Genomic DNA, 20,147 nt, shown 5'->3' on the forward strand with positions numbered 1-20,147 from the left:
CTGTTTGTTTTCTATAAATGTCTGAAGTTATACTTGATATAGAATTGTTGCTGGTGTCCTCAGTCACAATTGTAAACATTAACAATGTATTTCTGCTTGTAATATGTAATTTGCAAGAAAAAAAAAAAACCTAACAGAAAATATCTTATAGTTTATTTAATATGTAGCATACAGTAATGAGTATGAATATTTGTATATTATTGTATATTATTATTATTATTATTATTATTGTATATTATCTATCACATATTGACTTCCTGTATGCAATAATGCATTTAAATATGTGAGTGCATTCATATAGTACCTCTACGTTGTGTGTGAATTTATACGTAATTTTAAAATTACAAAATAAAAAAAGTTAAAAAACTGTTTAGATTGTAAACATATGCAGTCGTTATCTGGCAGACCATTTGGTGGCGCTAAAGCACTATTGAAGTTCTCCAACCGCTATTTAACACAAGAAGAAGCAAAACAAACGACACTCCGGAAAAACACGCAAGAGATCGTGGGGTTTTTTTGGGGTCAACTTGGGTTGACACTTTTTGCATTCTTTAGCCGAACCACTGGGGGTGAGTTAAATACAGCGCGTTGATGTGCTTCAATATTGTTTATAGCTCGTCTGGATGTTTTTAGACAGTTAAAAAAGTCAGCTGCTGGTGCTAACATCGTGTCTATGGGCATTAGTTGTTAGCTTGTTGCTAAACGTGACTAACAAAATAACGAGCCAGTGTCCTTATAAAATGTAGTACACTAGACGGATAAACTACATTTCAAATATAAACATAGTTAAATTAATATCCACCTGGCAGTGCCGGGTCTTAACTTAGTTTTCATACTCGATGGCAGGATTTGTGATGCATGTCTATTACACGTTAAATGGGATTTAGCCTGTGTATACAGTGCAATTATAGTCTTCGTTAAATTTTGAGTTGAGTTAGATGTGCCTTTCTCCAGGTGTCTTCAAAATGATCATCCCAGTACGGTGCTTCACGTGTGGAAAGATCGTGGGCAACAAATGGGAGATGTACCTTGGCCTGCTCCAGGCTGAGTACACTGAAGGGTAAGATTTAAAAAATATATATATTAAGTACACTTAATATACAGGCGTGTCTTGAATTGTGGCCGTTGAGCTAATTGTCAAATTGATCGTAAACTGAAGTAATAGAATGGAGATATTTACAGCCCACTGTGAGCTGCATGTTAATGCACCTAATCTTGAAATCTAACCATTTCCTTTCCTTTTATTTTTAAGTGACGCTCTTGATGCCCTGGGCCTGAAGAGATACTGCTGTCGAAGGATGCTCCTGTCTCATGTAGATCTTATTGAAAAGCTATTGAATTATGCCCCTCTGGAAAAGTAGTTAGAAATGCCCTCCTTTACTCAACTTGGACTTTGCTAGGCTTCATCTGATTTGATATAAGAAAGCAATATTGCTTTGACTATAATACTTACGATTAAAAAAAAAAAAAAGTTTCATGTCACAATGGCTTTTCAGTTTTGTCCTTTGGTAACCATCAGGAAAAACTAGACTGGTACATACATTCTCATTATCTGCATTACTGCATTTGTATGGATACCCACCACAAAAAGTTGAAGGAAAAAACATCTTACGGCAATAACACACATTTAGATATTTTGGAGATTGTTTTATATTACAAAAGACAACAGTGACACTGTGTTAAATACATTTGGATGCATCTCGCACATGCAAGGATTCTAATTTAATGACTATAAGACGCGCACACAAACAGTATTTCCTTGAAACAATTTGAAGTCCCACTAAACAGCAGAATGAAACAGTTACTGATGTCTGGAGATACATTTTTTGTCTTTTTACAAGGTTGTGTACAAATGGCTCCTTTGCACATGTCAACTTCAGTCTAAAAGGAAATAATCATGATCTAAAGAAGGGGGGTTACACTTAAAATGAACAAGTGAAGTACTCCACACCCTTCAAATTTGTTTCAGCAGTAAGCTCAATACATTCCAACTCCTCAAAAATTTTACATTTTATTTCAAATATAAAGTGAACTTAACTAAGGTTCTTCAGTCTCCCATTAAATATGATTCTCAAAGGCACGCTTAGGGTGTAGACCTTAACGTTTCAAAGACCCAAATATATGGTATAGAACTGAGGAACTTTGATACAGGACTAAGGCAAAATTTATTTAGTTTCTTTGACCTTGAGGTTTATGGTTCATTTTTCAACTCTGATGCTTTAAACAAACAGGTGACTCATGCCCAATTGTTTTAAAAAAGTGAAAACATTTCAAGATTAACAGGAGATAGATGGACCAAAGTTAAATTTTAAGTTTAAGCAAAAAATATAATTTACATTTAAAGTTGAAAAAGAAAATGTCTCAATTTTGTGTTTTTCATGTTGACCGTTTTCTTGTTTAGGTAAAACAAAAATGAATTACGCATACAGGTGAAACAAAAACAGAAGGGGGCAAAATACTTTCAGATTGGACTGTACAAAACTAATCCTTGGTGGCTTTTAATGTCTCAATCAGGGATCTCAAGTGAGCTCGAGATATATTAAAGTAATACGAAATTGTTCTGGTGGCTAAATCATTAGACCACACAGTAAATGTACAAGTGAGTGTACCAGTCAGTAAATGTGGTTTTGAATGCGGTCCCGTGGTGATAGTGGTTCACAAAAATGTCTGGTACAACCTTACAAAGTCAACGATAGCGCTCTCTGTAATCTCTGTGCTTTTCCCGTGAACGCTCCCTGCCCCTGTCTCTACTCCGAGAGCGTTCCCTATGCCTTCTCGATGTCCCGGCACTTTCCCAACGGGGCGAATCCTCTCTGTAGCGCTCTCTTTCCCGCTCCCGATCTCTGTCCCGATCTCCAGAATGACTGCTACTCCTATAGAAAATCACAAGACATTGTAAATGCGCTTACACTTGTATAGCGCTTTTCTACCGTCAAGATATTCAAAGCAATTCGACAATAAATCCAAATTTTACCAACTGATCACACAGCATCAAGAGGTTACAAAGGTTTAAAGTAGGGCTGTCAAACAATTAAAAATTTTAATCGAGTTAATTACAGCTTAAAAATTAATTACTCGTAATTAATCGCAATTCAAACCATCTATAAAATATGCCATATTTTTCTGTAAATTATTGTTGGAATGGAAAGACAAGACAACATAAGTCAACGTACGGTACATAAGTAATGTATTTGTTTATTAGAACAATGAATCAACAAGATGGCATTAACATTAACATTCTGTTAAAGCGATCCATGGATAGAAAGACTTGTAGTTCTTAAAAGATAAATGTTAGTACAAGTTATAGAAATGTTATATTAAAACCCCTTTTAATGTTTTCAGTTTGATAAAATTTGTAAAATTTTCAATCAAAAAATAAACTAGTAGCCCACCGTTGCTGATGTCAATAATTATTACAAAATGCTCATGGGTGCTGAAGCCCATAAAATCAGTCGCACCCAAGCGTCAGCAGAGGGCGACAGAACTCCCAAAAACACAAGTAACAAGTGGACATTGCTCTGTGCTGTCATTTTAATCTGTTTGAGCGGGGCATGTGCGTTAATTGCGCCAAATATTTTAACGTGATTAAAAAAAAAAAAAATACCGCCCGTTAACGCGATAGTTTTGACAGCCCTAGTTTAAAGGTCTTAAGCGGCCACTTTTTACGGCCACTGGTTAGTTACTGCCTGGTAAGAGTGACAATTTAAATTCTTTGGACTCTTAAGTGGCACAGATCAGATATGGGTCATGACAACGTTGGGGGGGGGGGGGGGGGGGCAACGAAAAATTCTGGACTTTGATGTCATTCTGTTGGCATCAAGTGTCACTAACCCTAACCCTTAAATAGATATATTAGTGCAGTGTAAACTGATCCAATGTGCAGTGAATAAAATAACATTCACACATTCGTTCTATTTTTGTAACATAGGGCAAAGCAATATTGAAAAAAACGGACAGTGCGACTTTTTGGGGGTTTGCAATTTACAGTATTGCAATATTAAAACTATCATTTTCACCAGATGTCTTGAAGAGTTGTTTTTGGGAAGACTTTGGTTGACTCACCATGACCACAATTGTATTCATATACCATTAAATTTAGGTTAAGAGGGTTGATCTTTGTATGATGAAGGTTGTTGTATGTAGAATGGATCCAGGAGGCCATGCCTCTGCACACTTGCTGCTTTCATGAAGCTATACTAAAGTTTACGTTAAAAAAAAAACTATTGCGATTGCACACATTCCAACGGCAATGTTCTAACGATACATTGTGCAGGCCTACTGTAACGTGACTTTCTTGAAGCAATACACGTTCTTGCAGTTACGTGCGGTGAGGTTCATGGTTGGTGAGGCACTGACTCCTTTAGTGTCAGATTTCCAAATACATAAACCAAAAAGGGTAGCTTATTCAATTGGCTACTGGTTATTTCATATCTCATCAGAATTCTTCACAAAACACGCACACACGGTACATATTATCGATATGTAAAAGTAAGAAAATAACATGCATTTGCTCTACACCCTCAATGTGTTGGCCGTCACAATTCTCACAATTCTATAAATAATGCAACATAAATGAGAGTAAAGAGTGGTGTACAAAACCACAGAATTCAATTCTTACATTTAGTGAAATATTCAGTTTTTAAAACTTTTAATTCTGATACTTTAATCAACTTATTACAGATTGCTAAACAAAAAGTGTGAAAAGAATATTTTATTTAAGGCAAAAATTTAGTTTTTAAATATTCTATTGTATTTTTCTTGGTTTAAGCTTTTTTTTTTTTTTTTTTTTTTTAATAAGATTGAAATGAAAACTGTTTGTGGTCTTGCGCCTGTCCTTCACCACAAAAACCGGCGTTACTTTGGAAGGGCATAGCTTTGGTCTCAACATTCGTAGGGACGATATAACAGCATAACCTGCATGTAGGTACACTTTTTGCTGGGGATGGGACATTAATAAGACCAAACAGATTGGATGAAGGGGGCAAAGGGCCACATTTCTCATGTATATGAACCTAATTAATTAATAGGCAAAATGATCAATGCAAAATAAATCCTTATCTACTGATAATAACTTTTACGTGCATTGGTTCAGATGATACACTGTTCGATTCAAACCTTTGTTTTCAAAAAATACTAAAGAAACATTTTGAAAACTTCCTGAATAAATGTCTGGTTTTTATTAGCAAACATAAACATAATGAAAATAATTCACCTAATAATGGTAGGGTCAATTCTATCCTTACAACATATGGAACTATTGAAAGATCTAAATTCTCTATATAACTGAACATTACATTATGCAAAAAAGGTAAGGTTGCTTAAAAGTTGGTGGGGACAATTTTAGCATCCTGAAAAGTTGTTAGTGTTATGTCCCTACCGTCCCTATGCAAACCTACGCCCTTTTTGTAAAAGTCCTCCTTATTTTCCTTTACTTTAAAAAATCTCTCCGCCTCAATGGAGAGGATTGCTTCAATTAGATCGTTCTGTGTTCTATTTGACAAGCCAGAAAACACAGTGGATGTGTCCAAATGTCTAGCTAACCTTTCATCTTTCTCAGCAAAACCATGTAATCGTTCTACATATATGACACGTTTAGAAGAGCTTACACGCTCATCGTTACCACGAAATTTTAACTCCTGTTTAGCTAGGATGCAGGTTGCATTAATGAGGTCTTTCAAACTCTTTCGGTTTTCCTTTACCTTAGCATTGGGGATGCTACCGTTGAGCTTCCGCTGTTCGTCAAAGCCAAATCGATCCTTGAGCTTCCAAAAGTTTTTAAAGCAATCAGGCTTTGAATGTGAGTGGTCGAGAGCTCATGTTTGCTGAGGCTTCGTGGTAGTTTTTTAATGTCACAATATCTCGTGTTATTCCAGACATTGGCACAAGTTGAGAAGAAAAGGCAGGGAAAGCAGCAAAGACGATTTTTCGAAGGACAGCCACATAGCCAGTCTTTTCGGGTGTACCAGTCCGTTTGAAAAACGCGAGTTATCTTCTGTCCCGTAGTTTGAAGCAAACCTTTTAGCTCCGGTGTTGTGTTAATCGCGTCCACTTTTAACGGAAAGTCCAGTTTCACGTACACCCCCTTTCAGTGCGGCAGAATACTATCTGCCGCAACCTGTGCCTTTTCACTGCGGTTTTATTTCCCATCAGCAAAACTAAATATGTCGCTAACAAACATTAAACTTTAGGGGTTAAAGACATTAGCCAGACTGTGGAAAATCAGGTCAAATAAACGCATCTGGAAACATTATAATGGCGACATGCAGATGTACGGCAACCAGCACGCTCCAATTCCATGTATCAACCCAGTTTGTTATGGATTGCGCATTCAGAGGTGAGGCTTTACTCGTTGCTGCCGCACCTCTCGTTTCATTTCTTTATTAGAACAGGAAATAGGCAAATTCGATTTTGACTATAAAAAATGTTTGAAATGAGTCATACATAAAGAGCAATGGACAAATATTAATATAAATTTGATGCTATAATTATTTTTTTGTCATGATGGCAGGTGAGGCTCTGCCTCCCCTGACCGCATGTCACTGCGTTCTTGAAATAATACGCACTCAAACATAGTATTTAGCTCTCTGAGCGCTATGCATTACACAGTGATGAGGAAAGCCATAAAAGCCAGCTTTTGCAGTAGGGTTTGTGTGAGATATACCTTCCATTTTGGCTGTGTGAATTACGGACTGGTGTCTACTATTGCGTTGTAGGGAATATTAGTCTATAAACTCAGTTTATAGGAAGATGTGTGAGCATTTGTCTTTTGGTTAACCTTATTGAAAGTGTTGGGCCAACCTTTTAAGTGTGTGCATTTTTTTATTCCTAATACAAGACATCCAAACTAACAACTGAAATTATTTCTCCAACTCAACCCAAGTCTGTATGCAATTTTCAAAGTGTCAAGTATGCTGAAGTTTACGAACCTGTAGCCACCATTTCCCTGGATGGACACAAGGCAGTCTTTGAGGGAGGTAACAAGGGCTTTGCAGCGCTCATCCGCATACACGCTGGACTGCTTGATGATGGCAATGGCTGTTAACAGTGTTTCCATAGCAACTCTCAGGTCTCCTGCGTTAGTAAATACAAACATTTGTATATTGTAGGGTTATCTCCTATCCGATCATGTGATCGAAAATGGGATCCAATCACAGGATTCAGGATTGGAATCAACTAGATAAGATCCGGGCCCTTTCGGGGTTTTAAAATGAATTCATTTTTGTTTAAACAATCCATTTTACTGGGAGGGCTGGAACGATCGCTGCCAGCTCCCAAGTCAAATTCGACTGGATGTCTATTGGTGTATATGGCAGTGGAACACGATCACTCGTTGGCAGCATTTCCAGTTGAAATGGATCTGACGTCTGTAACTGTCAATAGCAACAAATGAATTAGGGGCTGCATCGCATTTTATATATATATATATATATATATATATATACCTGCAGCATATTTTATTCATTTCTACTTACACTACTGAAACACACTTTGCAGAACAAAGAGAAAATGTCCATCGCCCCAATGAAACAAACGCTATACTAAGAATCCATTTATATGGCTGTAATGTCAGGATGGCTTTTTTCAAATTGAGGAAAAAAAAAAGACATTTTGGATGTGTTTTTTCCCCCCTCTATACTAGGCATGTGCTGGTATGATATTTTGACGGTACGATAACCGTGAGCAAAAATACCGCGGTTTCACGGTATCACGGTATTGCAATTATAGCTCCAAAAATTTTTGAGATGTATGGGTTAAAAAAACAACTTTTTTTCCATTGAACAGGATTTTTTTTTTTTTTTTTTTCAGACCGTAGTTGCAAATTGGAACATGAATATACTGTTAAAATAAATAAATTATCAATAAAAAATATATATTTTAAATAAAATTAAACTAAATATAACTTGTAGACTATACTCACAGCCACAGCTCAAGTTGCTCAAGATTAGAGCAAGAACAAAATAATTTCTATAAAAAAGTAAAAACACTTCTGAATAAAATTTTTTTGCATGACTTCTTTTGAGGGTGGAAAAAAAAGTCTACATGATGTCATGCCTTTGTGTTAAAAAGAACATAAAGAATTCATAAGTTAGTTAAAAATGTATAAGTTAGTTAAAATGTCAATATTGTTGTGGAAAGGTTACATCTAAAAAAAATAAAAATAAAATTTAAAAAAACATTGGGAGTGAGACCTCTCCTTGATCCAGCGAACGTGGATTTTTGCTTAGGGCAAGATCATCTTTCGTAATTAGTGATCTTTGACGCTATCACTTTTTCCCCTTCATTCAAGTGATTCAAGCTTGTTTTCTCACTCTGCGGCTGTCACACTCAACGAAGTTGCTCTCCCAGCTAAGCCTAGGCTAACATTCATCTTTGTACGCTTTTAGTTAGTTTGTATATTGAATTTCAAAGGAAAATGTGTGTTTTGTTTTTGGCAAACTTTTTCCATGGTGCTAATCTGTTGAAGCTACTCACATGGAAAAATCTAATTGTACAACATTTTAAATGTATTCATTTTGTATATTACACTTACCACGATTTGAGAGCTCAATAAATTGAAGAACAGTACGCCTTACGTTTGGAGTATTTTTTGTTGGGGTTAGCTGGCTGGCTAGCTGATAGCGTCACTTTCACACACAGCAACAAACGGGAGGGGGTGAGCGCTGCTGCGCTAAACCGCTTCTGGCTGGAGTTTTGACACAAGAAAAATAGCGAATACCGTACTATGGTCTGACGGAAAATTTTAGTGGTTTTAAAACCGCGAAGTTTTCACACCACGGTAAACTGTGAAACCGGTAACCGGCACATGCCTACTCTATACATTTCCGAGGTATCGGATCAGTACTCTACTCTGTATCGGCTGATCCTCAAAATCAGGTGATCGGGACATCCGTAGTATATTGTCTTAAGAATGTTGACAACTGCAGTCAAGATAGTTATGTAGAATGCACACATACAGTGAGGAGAACAAGTATTTGATACACTGCCAATTTTGCTGGTTTTCCCACTTGCAAGCCATCTAGAGGTCTGTAATTTGTATCATAAGTTCTCTTCAACTGTGAGGGACGGAAACTAATACAAAAATCCAGAAAATCACATTCTATAATTTTTAAATAATAAATTTGTATTTAACTGCATGAAATAAGTATTTGATACATTACCAACTAGTAAATATTTTGGCTCTTAGTTCTTTTTTAAGAACCCCTCCTGTTCTCCACTCATTACCGGAAGTAACTGCACCTGTTTGAACTTGTTACCTGTATAAAAGACACCTGTTCACATGCTCAAACAAACAAACTCCAACCTCTCCATAATGGCCAAGACCAAAGAGCTGTGTAAGGACATCAGGGATAAAATAATAGACCTGCACAAGGCTTGGATGGGCTACAGGAAAATAAGCAAGCAGCTTGGTGAGAAGGTAACAACTGCTGGAGCGATTATTAGAAAATGGAAGAAGTTCAAGTTGACGGTCAATCTGCCTCGTTCTGGGGCTCCATGCAAGATCTTACCTCGTGGGGCATCACTGATCATGAGGAAGGTGAGGGATCAGCCCAGAACTACACGGCAGGACCTGGTCAATGACCTGAAGAGAGCTGGAACCACAGTCTCGAAGAAAACCATTGGAAACACATTACGCCGTCATCGATTAAAATCCTACAGCGCACGCAAGGTCCCGCTGCTGAAGCCAGTGCATGTCCAGACACGTCTGAAGTTTGCCACTGACCATCTGGATGATCCAGAGGAGCAATGGGAGAAGGTCATGTGGTCGGATGAGACCAAAATGGAACTTTTTGGTCTAAACTCGGCTCGTTGTGTTTGGAGGAAAAAGAAGGATGAGAACACCATCCCAACCGTGAAACATGGAGGAGGAAACATTTTTTTGGGGCTGCTTCTCTGCCAAGGGTACAGGACGGCTGCACCGTATTGAGAGGAGGATGGGTGGGGCTATATATCGCTGACAACCTCCTTCCTTCAGTGAGAGCCCTGAAGATGGGTCGTGGCTGGGTCTTCCAGCATGGCAACGACCCAAAGCACACAGCCAAGGCAACTAAAGAGTGGCTCCGTAAGAAGCATCTTAAGGGCCTGGAGTGGCCTAGCCAGTCACCAGATCTGAACCCGATAGAAAATCTATGGAGGGAGCTGAAAGTCCGTGTTGCCCGGCAGCAGCCCTGAATCCTGAAGGCTCTGGAGAAGATCTGCATGGAGGAGTGGGCCAAAATCCCTGCTGCAGTGTGTGCAAACCTTGTCAAGGACTACAGGAAACGTTTGGTATCTGTAATAGCAAACAAAGGTTTCTGTACCAAATATTAAGTTAGATTTTTGTGATGTATCAAATACTTATTTCATGCAATTAAATGCAAATTTATTATTTCAAAATCATACAACATGATTTTCTGTTTTTTTGTATTAGATTCCGTCCCTCACAGTTGAAGAGAACTTATGATACAAATTACAGACCTCTACATGCTTTGCAAGTGGGAAAACCAGCAAAGTCGACAGTGTATCAAATACTTGTTCTCCCCACTGTAGGTAAAAAAGATGCCGGGTAAACCCACAAAAATTGAGTTGTATCAGAATTTCAAGTCACCTAAAAATTGGTTTAGTACAATGCATATTTTTTGGTCAGCATAACACAGTGGCATAAGATGCGCTTACCAGCTGTTGCCCCTGTCACAGCCTTTGTAATGGCACTGCTAGCCACAGCTCTATTTCTGTTGAACAATTCTTCATACTCTCTCTCCCCCCTGAAATATTTAAATCATATCAAGATATTTTTACTCAGGAAGAGATATTTTAAAACTGATAAATAATGCAAATACGGTATTATTTAAGATATATTCAAAATTATGGTGGGAAAAAAAAATCATCCATCCTTACTTTTGTTGAGTAAAATTATGACTTGTCTGTCTGTCTTGTGCTGGGGTAAAGTAAGCTGGATTTATATGCAGACTTGGAGGCGGCTGGCTTGGCATACTAAAAGGTGGAGGGGGAAACAGATGCGGAGGGATGTGGGGTGGCACAGGTGGGAAGGAAGGGGGTGGCTGGCCAAGGAAAGGTTTGGAATGTGAGGGAAATACATTTCCAAGTGGATGTGGTGGAAAGGGAGTGGGTATGCTGGGAGGGTTGGAATCCCATGGCGATGACGAAGTCGAATTTGAATCCGTGTCCTTGGAATAGTTGCGCATTGGGAAGCCTTGTGAACAGCACATTTTTTGTGAGTGAAGATAACATTTGCGACATGATGAATACTGTATGGCGAATGTGTGAAAACAGTGGTACGCTTACGTTTATTGGCGACATCCTCAAACACACTGACGTTCTGCTGGGTGGCAAAACGGCAGTCGATGTGTTCCCCATCTATAGTACATTGGGGAATTTTCTCCAATAAGGTTTTTAATGAATGTTCAGAAGTCACAACCACCTTTGCATAGCTGTAGCAAAGAGACAAAGACACAGTATGCATACAATCAACTGTAAATCAGTAGCTAAATGTGTAAAATACACAGAGGGGGAAAAAGTCACTTACCCTCTCGATTGACCATTTGCTTTGTTCTCTGCAAATTTTATTTCATCAATATCATCCACTCCTAATCTCTGGGTAATGCGCAGAAGGTCCGTGTCAGATATCCACTAAATTGTAGACAAATATGGGCAGAAGAGAAGAGTATCGGTACTGGTTCCTCAACAGCTAGTATCTGTCTACAACAGTTTAGAATCCTTTCACCGATCCTTTCACATTTAATGTGACTGGACCTATTTTGTCCGATTTTGCATACCTTTGATGTTGCCTTTATATTTCAAAGAAAAAATTGTTCACCATGACCTGGTTGGGTCCCTTTTTTCAGGACATCACAATCTTTATGTCCAAACTGTTTTCTTCACTGACCAATTATAAACAACATTTTGGACCCAAAAAGACAACAACAACAAAAAAATCCCCAATTTTTTTGTCAAAATTTGTAGTATTGACGTCTTATTGGCAACCAAATATGCTCGATGAACCGTTTTGAAGCTTGATAGTATTTATTCAACTTGTTAGAAAAAACATTCAACAGAAAAAAAAGATGACAATTTTATATTCAATAATTCAACAGAAACAGCAAGAATGGTCTTAGGCATTTTTGGCCTTTATAGTATGCATAAAGCTTTGTAGTATGTAAACGCCGGCGCTGTTTTTTTTTTTTTTTTTAAATTATAAACTGTAACAAACAGGCACTGTAGAGGAGCAATATGTGTTCATTAATGCAATTTAAAAAAAATCTTGTTTTTGTTGCCAAAACCGACTATATAAATTTGCATTTAGTTTACTGGGTGTGTTAGTTAAAATGGTCTATCTATAGTAAAAGAGGTAATAATCATTCATCATACAGAATTTACATGAATTTATTTCCAAAACAGCATCAACTTTGAAAAGTAAATACAGGTATTCATTTTAATATAATGCATGTGTATATGATGTACAACTCACCCAAGAGAAGTTCCCTATAAATAATGAGAATTTGCGTGACTTGTTTTTGTCCTTTTCATCTTCTTTTACTGTCGCTACGTTATCCTCTGCTTTGGTACCTGTTTTCTCGTCAGGTTCCGAATTCAAACTGGGTTTTCTGTGCTCAACTGAGCTGGAAAGCACAGCATCATCGAAGAGATCATTTGCATCATCAATTGTGTCCAAATCCTGTGGTAGAATTAAAAAGATCAACTTTTCTACATGTTATCACGAGCTGTAAGTAAACAAAACTTATTTCAATTAATAATGATGTTAAATAATTTATTTCACAATACAAGTATTCTTGTAAGGTAAGTAATAATGATTTTTAAAAAGTAAGCAATTGTACGTTAGTGCTTTTTCTTAAAACGAGGATATTGAAGTGGCTGGAGAAGACAGCAACAGGGGAATTAAAATACAATTAATGATAATTGTTTCAACACATGGGAAGACTGATGCCAACCAAAGTAAGCGCAGTAGTCTGCACTTTTACAGCAACATTTCCAAAACTCACCTCATCGTTTGGATTCGGGTCACCGTACAAGTCCACGGTTGCCTTCTGAGAATTGCTCGTTTCGGCTGCAGCCATCCCGAGGGCCAGAGATCATTCAGTGGATGAAAATGGTGATGCTGTTTCTACTTTTAATTTGTTAAATTAGTAAGCTTCGATATGCACATTCACACGTGGTGTAGCATCAACTAACAGTGATAAATGATGCTAGATCAGATTAATACTTTTGTTGACGTCAAACATTAGCTAGCATTAGCTAACGGTAGGACCGGGTATAGAACAATGGCTGTGCACTACTTTTTGGGTGTAGCGCGACAGAACAAGAAAAACATAGTTTAATGCAACGAATGCACACGCCTCCCCGCAGGTTATTTAGATTTGTACAATGTCGTATTGGGCCACACATGCTAGTGTTGCTAACATACCTGCCTGGTCATGTGTATCTGCTAAACATGACCGATTAGCAACTACACAAACATTGGTTCCCATCCTCGTTAGTACGTAACTAAAGGGGAAGCTAATATACACGCTTGAATATATTTGATTACAAACGAGCGTGTACAACAATAGCTTTGTTCCCGGTAAGGGTGGCTTTGTAATGAGTACTTTATTTGAGACAAACGCAAGTATTATATTAGCGACAATGCGTCACGTGTCTGTTGTGGACCAATCAAATGTTGTGTGACGTAATAGACTTTATGGCTTCTGACGTTTTGGAACTACTGTAGTCGTCTCTCTGCAGAGGTTAACATCGTAAACAGAGAAGTCAAATGCTGTCCTCGGTTATTACGAAAAAAGTGAGTTTCATCTTTGTTTTCATTTTGTTGTTGCAAACCATTTTAAAGGTTTTTTTTGTTGTTGTTTTCTTTTAAATGGCTACCGTGGGTTAGCGGTCATTTAAATAGATATACGGAGCGTAATATATTGTATTCAACCACAAAGTCGTATTTGTGCTGTATTGTCGTACAGTCTGTACGAATATACTTAGTCTTTACCCGTGTTGTTTTGTGATGCTTCATGTGTTGGGTTAATATCTGTCTTGTGTGGTTCAAGGATAGTTGTACAATGAGCCAGCATAGGATATTATGCAACTCTCCTAATGTGTTCTGTCACTGCCAACTTGTTCCTGTACAGCAGGGGTCTCCAAACCGGTCCTCTAGAGCCGCTGTGGGTCCTGGTTTTTGTTCATACCGATCAGCACAGACCTTTTAACCTATGTGGTTTCTACTAAAACAAGCAGCACGTGATTGCAATCAACTGATTACACTTATAAAACACCAGATTGGTGAAAAGGTGTGGTCTTGTTTTGTTGGAATGAAATCCTGCACCCACTGCGGCCCTATGTGGAATAGTTTGGAGACCACTGCTGTACAGCAAGAAGCTCTTGTGTTTACACCAGGTGTGGGCAAACCAGTCCTCGAGGGCTGTAGTGGGTCCTGGTCTTTGTTCCAACTGATTCAGCACAGACAGTTTAACCATTGAGGTTTCAGTGGAAACAAGAAGCACCTGACGGCAATCAACTGATTGCACTTGTAAGAAACCAGATTGGTGAAAGGCTGTCCTCATGATGGGTATGAACAAAAACCCGCACCCACTGCGGCCCTTTGTGGAATAGTTTGCCCACCCCTTGCTTACACTTTCAACAAATTGTGCCATATAAGGATCTAATTTAAACAGAATGTTGTAATGGCATTCACATTTGCAACTTAGTTGTAAAATCATTCTAATGAGACAGACACACACACATTTTTTTTTTGCAGTATGTATATATATATATATATATATATATATCAGAGGTTGCAGTATGTATATATATATATATATATATATCAGAGGTTGCAGTATGTATATATATATATATCAGAGGTCGCGTTAACCGAATATTTTCCGTCGTTGACCGATTTTTTAAAACGGTGACGGAAAAAACTGAAGTCCATCTGTCATTTTGACAGGTTGCAATTCACACCCCAGACCACAGGGTGGCGAGTGAGCATATTAATTAGCTATTGTCTCTCTTGATGCATGACGTCGTTGGCCTTACTCTGAAAAATGTCAAGGCAACTGAATATCCGAAGTTTCTTCAAAAAGCCCCAAAACGACGATGGTGTTGATAAAAGAGGTGAAAAAACAGGGACTGCACAAGCGGGCACGCAATTCAAGTCCATGTGGACCAGGAGGAAGGTGTAAGACTCCGTTCAGGCCACAGCAGGTGAATTGTTAATTTCAAAACAAAAACAGCTGACTGTAGCCTACCTACTGGGGCCACAGTCAGCTGTTTTTGTCACTGCGGAGAAAAAGTTACATATTCATCTGCTTGATGTGTGATGGCACGGTGTGGATTCTCTGTTAAGCTTGTTCGGACAGAATATTAATTTAAAATGAATGAAAACTAAATACTATTGAATATGTTGAAGCGGTATGCAATGTTAAGAGTCTTGTTAGCTCGAATTGCTGTGTCCAGCCGCTGTAGCTCTGCTGCTCTCTGTGAACTCTCTATTCAAGCCGGAACGCGCGCAGCTCTTAAGTGTCTCTCTTAAGTGACTGTGTCGTAGCCGGTAACGCGCTCGGCCAAATGGACACACAAGTACGGAAGGTGAATTATGCCAAACAAAGGGTCACCACAATGTCATTATCATCATTTTAAAAATTTAAGTGACGGGTAAAAATAGATTATGACCGGATTTTTATGACCCTGTCAGTCAAAATGACAGACAACGAAAAAGTCTAGCGCAACCTCTGATATATATATATATATATATGTGTGTGTATGTATATATATATATATTAGGGCTGTCAAACGATTAAAATTTTTAATCGAGTTAATTACAGCTTAAAAATTAATTAATCGCAATTCAAACCATCTATAAAATATGCCATATTTTTCTGTAAATTATATATATATATTCTGTAAAATAAATTGTTGGAATGGAAAGATAAGACACAAGATGGATATATACATTCAACATACGGTACAGAAGGACTGTAGTGGGCATTTCACTCTACTGTCATTTAAATATGTCTATGCTGTCCTCACTCCGAAGCGTCTACTTTTTCCAAAGCTAGACAGCTAGTGAACGACGCCTTAATAATCAGACTTCTTCCTTTTTCATCTGATTAATAAAATGGCCTCAAACCATTGTCCTCTTTAGACCCTCGTAAAACTACAAAATAAAAGTACACAAGCATTGCATTAGCAACAACGTTAGCTTAGCACGCTATACAGGTTCACTAAACATAAACAAAAAGCGTCTCATACAAAAAAATATAACATTTCGCTTACTAACATAATATGTACATTCTGTACAACAACCATACTTACGGACAAATCTTGTCCAAGGATCATATAAGCACAAAATTATCAGCCCGAGACGTCGTGCAGCCATAATGAAGAAAAGAAGAAAATAATAAACCATGTCGCAAAGCGACCACAAGAGTTCGCTGTTGGACAGCGCAAAAAGCCTTGCTGTAAAACTTAGCAAAAGGCAGAATACTTTCTGAGCGGGACATGTGCGTTAATTGCGTCAAATATTTTAACGTGATTAATTAAAAAAATTAATTACCGCGCGTTAACGCGATAATTTTGACAGCCCTAATATATATGTATGTATGTGTATATGTATGTATATATATATATATATATATGTGTGTGTGTGTGTATATATGTATATATATATATATGTGTATATATATATATTTATATATATGTATATATACATATACCTTTGGATTATGATGTTGCTTGTAGCCCATAAGTCATTCACTGCCAGTGACAGTTCTAGACATCAAATCAATTTAACCTGGGAAGGGTGCTTTTGAGTAATCATGTTTCACTGCCATTCACACTGATAGACGTCCAGTCCAATTTGACTGGGGGGCTGGCAGGGATAGTTTCATCGCTGCCAGCCTATCCATCCATCTCTCCCGCTCATCCGAGGATAGGTGCAGCTTTAGCAGGGAACCCCAGACTTCTCTCTCCCCAGCCAATTCATCCAGCTTTTCCAAGGTTGATCCCAAGGCGGTCTCAGGCCAGCCGGGAGACATAGTTTCTCTAGTATGTCCTGGGTCGGCCCCGTGGCCTCCTCCCAGTGCACTGGGCCACCTCACAAGGGAGGCGTCCGTGTGGCATCCTAATCAGATGCCCGAGCCACCTCATCTGGGTCCTCTCGATGCGGAGGAGCAGCGGCTCTACTTCGAGCCCCTCCCGGATGACCGAATGTCTCACCATATCTCTATAGGAGTGCCTGGACACCCTGTGCTGGAAACACATTTTGGACGGGTTGTTGTTCTTTTGGTCACGATCCACAGCTCATGACCATAGGTTAGGGTAGGATCGAAGATCGACTGTTAAAAAGAGAGTTTCGCCTTTCGGCTCAGCTCCTTCTTTACCACGACGGACCGATGCAGGGTCCGCATTACTGCAGACGCCGGACCAATCCGCCTGTCGATCTCCAGCTCCATTCTTGTCTTACTCGTGAACAAGACCCCAAGATACTTAAACTCGTCTACTTGTGGAAGGACCTCTACCCGACCCAGAGAGTGAATTTCACCTTTTTCCAACTGAGGACGACGGTCTCAGATTTGGAGGTGTTGACTCTCATCCCGACCACTTCAAACTCTGATGTAGAGTGCTCCAGTGAGAGTTGATGATGGTGGCATAATGCAGCCAACAGAACTACATCCTCTGCAAAAAGCAGAGATATTCTGTCCTAAAAAGTTAAGAACAGAACCGGTGACAAAGGGTAGCCTTGGAGGAGTCCAACCCTCACTAGTAACGGATTCCGTCTTACTGCCGGCTACGCTGACCAAACTCTGATAGTGGTCTTACAGGGACCAAACAGCCTGTTCGCTGTCAATCCTCCCAGTCGAAATGGATTGGACGTCTATTGCCGTAAATGGTGGCCAATAAGCTATTCTGATCAACTGAATATGATGTGATTGTGGTCGATTTCCTATCAGAGAGACACTTAAAACTGCTACATTTCAATGGGATAAAGAAGACCCCATTTGATGTATTACTGAGAAATTGCGTTTTCACTTCTTTTTCTTATACTTATGGTTTCATGTCAGCTGGTGGCTGGCTTGTGCCAGACAGGATGGAGACCTGCGGTCACTGGACTGGTACCAACCCGTTGTTACCGTGGCGATGCACCGGATGATGCCAAAACTGATCTAATTGAGATCCCCTTGCCTCCTTGGGAAGAAAAATCCGGAGAGCCCATTGACATCAAAAGACGGCGCTTGCTCTATGAGAGTCGTAAAAGGGGCATGTTGGAAAACTGCATATTGCTCAGGTTAGTTGAAACGGAAGTTTTACTCATATTAACTGGCTTTATACCTCACGACTCACGTCTTAAGTCCAACCCATTTGAACTGGGAGTTCTGACAGCGAATGAACAGCTCCCTCCCAGTTCAAATGGAACACATGTGTACCACTGACAAACTATTTTAAATTTATAGCAAAAAGATTAAAAGAGCCGCATGATTGGATGTATATCATCCTCAATGGCACTGAATGAGTGAAGAGAAATTGTCAAGATACATGTTAAATCATGGAAGCATTAAGACATTGTGGCCAATCACTTTTAAGTAACGAAATAGTTTAGTTTGATCTTAGTACAGGTGACTTTAGCAACGATTATGTTTGCGATTACTACTTGATTTCAAATGTGTTGACTTTGCACCTGCAGGGAGTGAAAATTTTCTCTTCTTTCGTAGCCTTTTTGCCAAACGATACCTGAATACGATGAGTGAGAGCCAGCTGCAGCAGTATGACAGACTGATTAACGAACCAAGTAATGACTGGGACATATACTACTGGGCAACAGGTAAATCAACCTCTTAAATCCATGTCTGACTTTCATGAAATGTGATTTTTTCAGTGGGCTGCTATGAACACCAAATTCGGAGCATCCTTGTGTCGATTTTTTTCCTGTTGTCTCTATACCTTCAACATTTTCACTTCACATAAAACATATGAACAGGCAGTAGTTGAATGTAAATTCATTCATTCATTCATTTTCCATGCCGCTTATACCGCACGAGGGTCGCGGAGGTGCTGGAGCCTATCCCAGCTAACAACAGGCAGTAGGCAGGGGACACCCTGAACTGGTTGCCAGCCAATCGCAGGGCACAAGGAGACACACAACCATTCACGCACACACTCATACCTACGGACAATTTAGAGTGTTCAATCAGCCTACCATGCATGTTTTTGGGATGTGGGAGGAAACCGGAGTTCCCGGAGGAAACCCACGCACGCACGGGGAGAACATGCAAACTCCACACAGGAAGGCCGAAGCCCGGGATTGAACCCTTGATCTCAGAACTGTGAGGCAGATGTGCTAACCACTCAGCCACCGTGCCGCCTGAATGTAAATTAAATAATACAAACTATATGCGCAACCAAACTGCATTGAATCTAACTGCACTTAAACCGTTCACCAAAACACTGTTCTGTTTGTATTGTGTATGTTTGAAAAAGTTGTACCCTCAGGTGAAATCAAAAGGTCTCCCTAATTGTGTGCTCATTGTTTGTCGATTACATGAGTTCTGATTGTTTTTTAGGTTGGTTCACTGCCGTAATGTATTATCCCATGGCCTGCTATTAATGTTAGGTATTGGTAATATTGTGAAAACAATGGATTCACTTCCAGTTTGGCTTTCAGAGGCACAACCCACGCCAGACGTTTACCAAGGAGAGATCATGGATATGCTGAAAGAGTTCACAAAGAATCGTAATCAGGAACAGAGGTTGGATGCACCGAGCTTGGAATACCTGGAAAAGGAAGCCTAACTAGGAACTCAACCGATAGACTCTTCTTCATTTGGGTGCTTAATGAAATATGGTGACGTAACCTATTATTGAAGCCATTTGGCTGGGCTACTGTACTTACTGAAGTCAGTTTTGAGCAATGTATTGTAATGTATCTACAATACATTGAAAATGTTTTATTCTTGCTATATCCATATGCCACTTCATATTTGAGCCTTAAAAGTGAGGCATCAAAACTGATCATTGTGTTACCATTTACTTGGGGTGATTGTAAGCTGCTTCACCATCGATTTGATTTGCATAGAATATAAATGAACTTGTTTTGTGCTGTACTGTAATTAGTGTACTAAACACAACATTAATAAATGTTGATATTTGTA

General features: G+C 38.9%; 3 protein-coding genes across 4 annotated transcripts; 2 read left to right on the forward strand and 1 right to left on the reverse strand.

Moving 5' to 3' along the window:
* Positions 1–441: 441 nt before the first annotated feature.
* Positions 442–3,734, forward strand: polr2l (RNA polymerase II, I and III subunit L). Its single transcript, XM_057845640.1, has 3 exons — positions 442–569; positions 955–1,060; positions 1,253–3,734. Exons 2-3 carry the CDS (start codon positions 966–968, stop codon positions 1,359–1,361), a joined length of 204 nt encoding a protein of 67 aa, XP_057701623.1. The 5' UTR covers positions 442–569; positions 955–965; the 3' UTR covers positions 1,362–3,734.
* On the reverse strand, positions 1,627–13,585 carry LOC130921563 (cleavage and polyadenylation specificity factor subunit 7-like). Its single transcript, XM_057845604.1, has 9 exons — positions 13,421–13,585; positions 12,999–13,120; positions 12,467–12,673; positions 11,525–11,628; positions 11,284–11,429; positions 10,876–11,191; positions 10,654–10,742; positions 6,927–7,071; positions 1,627–2,873 (listed from the first exon to the last, which is right to left on the reverse strand). Exons 2-9 carry the CDS (start codon positions 13,071–13,073, stop codon positions 2,687–2,689), a joined length of 1,269 nt encoding a protein of 422 aa, XP_057701587.1. The 5' UTR covers positions 13,074–13,120; positions 13,421–13,585; the 3' UTR covers positions 1,627–2,686.
* On the forward strand, positions 12,965–20,147 carry sdhaf2 (succinate dehydrogenase complex assembly factor 2). 2 transcript variants are annotated; one of them, XM_057845625.1, is made up of 4 exons: positions 12,965–13,108; positions 18,063–18,286; positions 18,711–18,820; positions 19,661–20,147. In XM_057845625.1, the coding sequence occupies exons 1-4, from the start codon at positions 13,100–13,102 to the stop codon at positions 19,786–19,788; spliced, it is 471 nt and encodes a 156-aa protein (XP_057701608.1). In that variant the 5' UTR covers positions 12,965–13,099; the 3' UTR covers positions 19,789–20,147. The 2 variants fall into 2 exon arrangements, with proteins under 2 accessions (XP_057701608.1, XP_057701599.1); XM_057845616.1 differs by lacking the exon at positions 12,965–13,108 and adding an exon at positions 13,664–13,792.

This window comes from Corythoichthys intestinalis, chromosome 1 (assembly GCF_030265065.1).
Source record: "Corythoichthys intestinalis isolate RoL2023-P3 chromosome 1, ASM3026506v1, whole genome shotgun sequence".
NCBI classification, from domain to species: Eukaryota; Metazoa; Chordata; class Actinopteri; order Syngnathiformes; family Syngnathidae; genus Corythoichthys; species Corythoichthys intestinalis.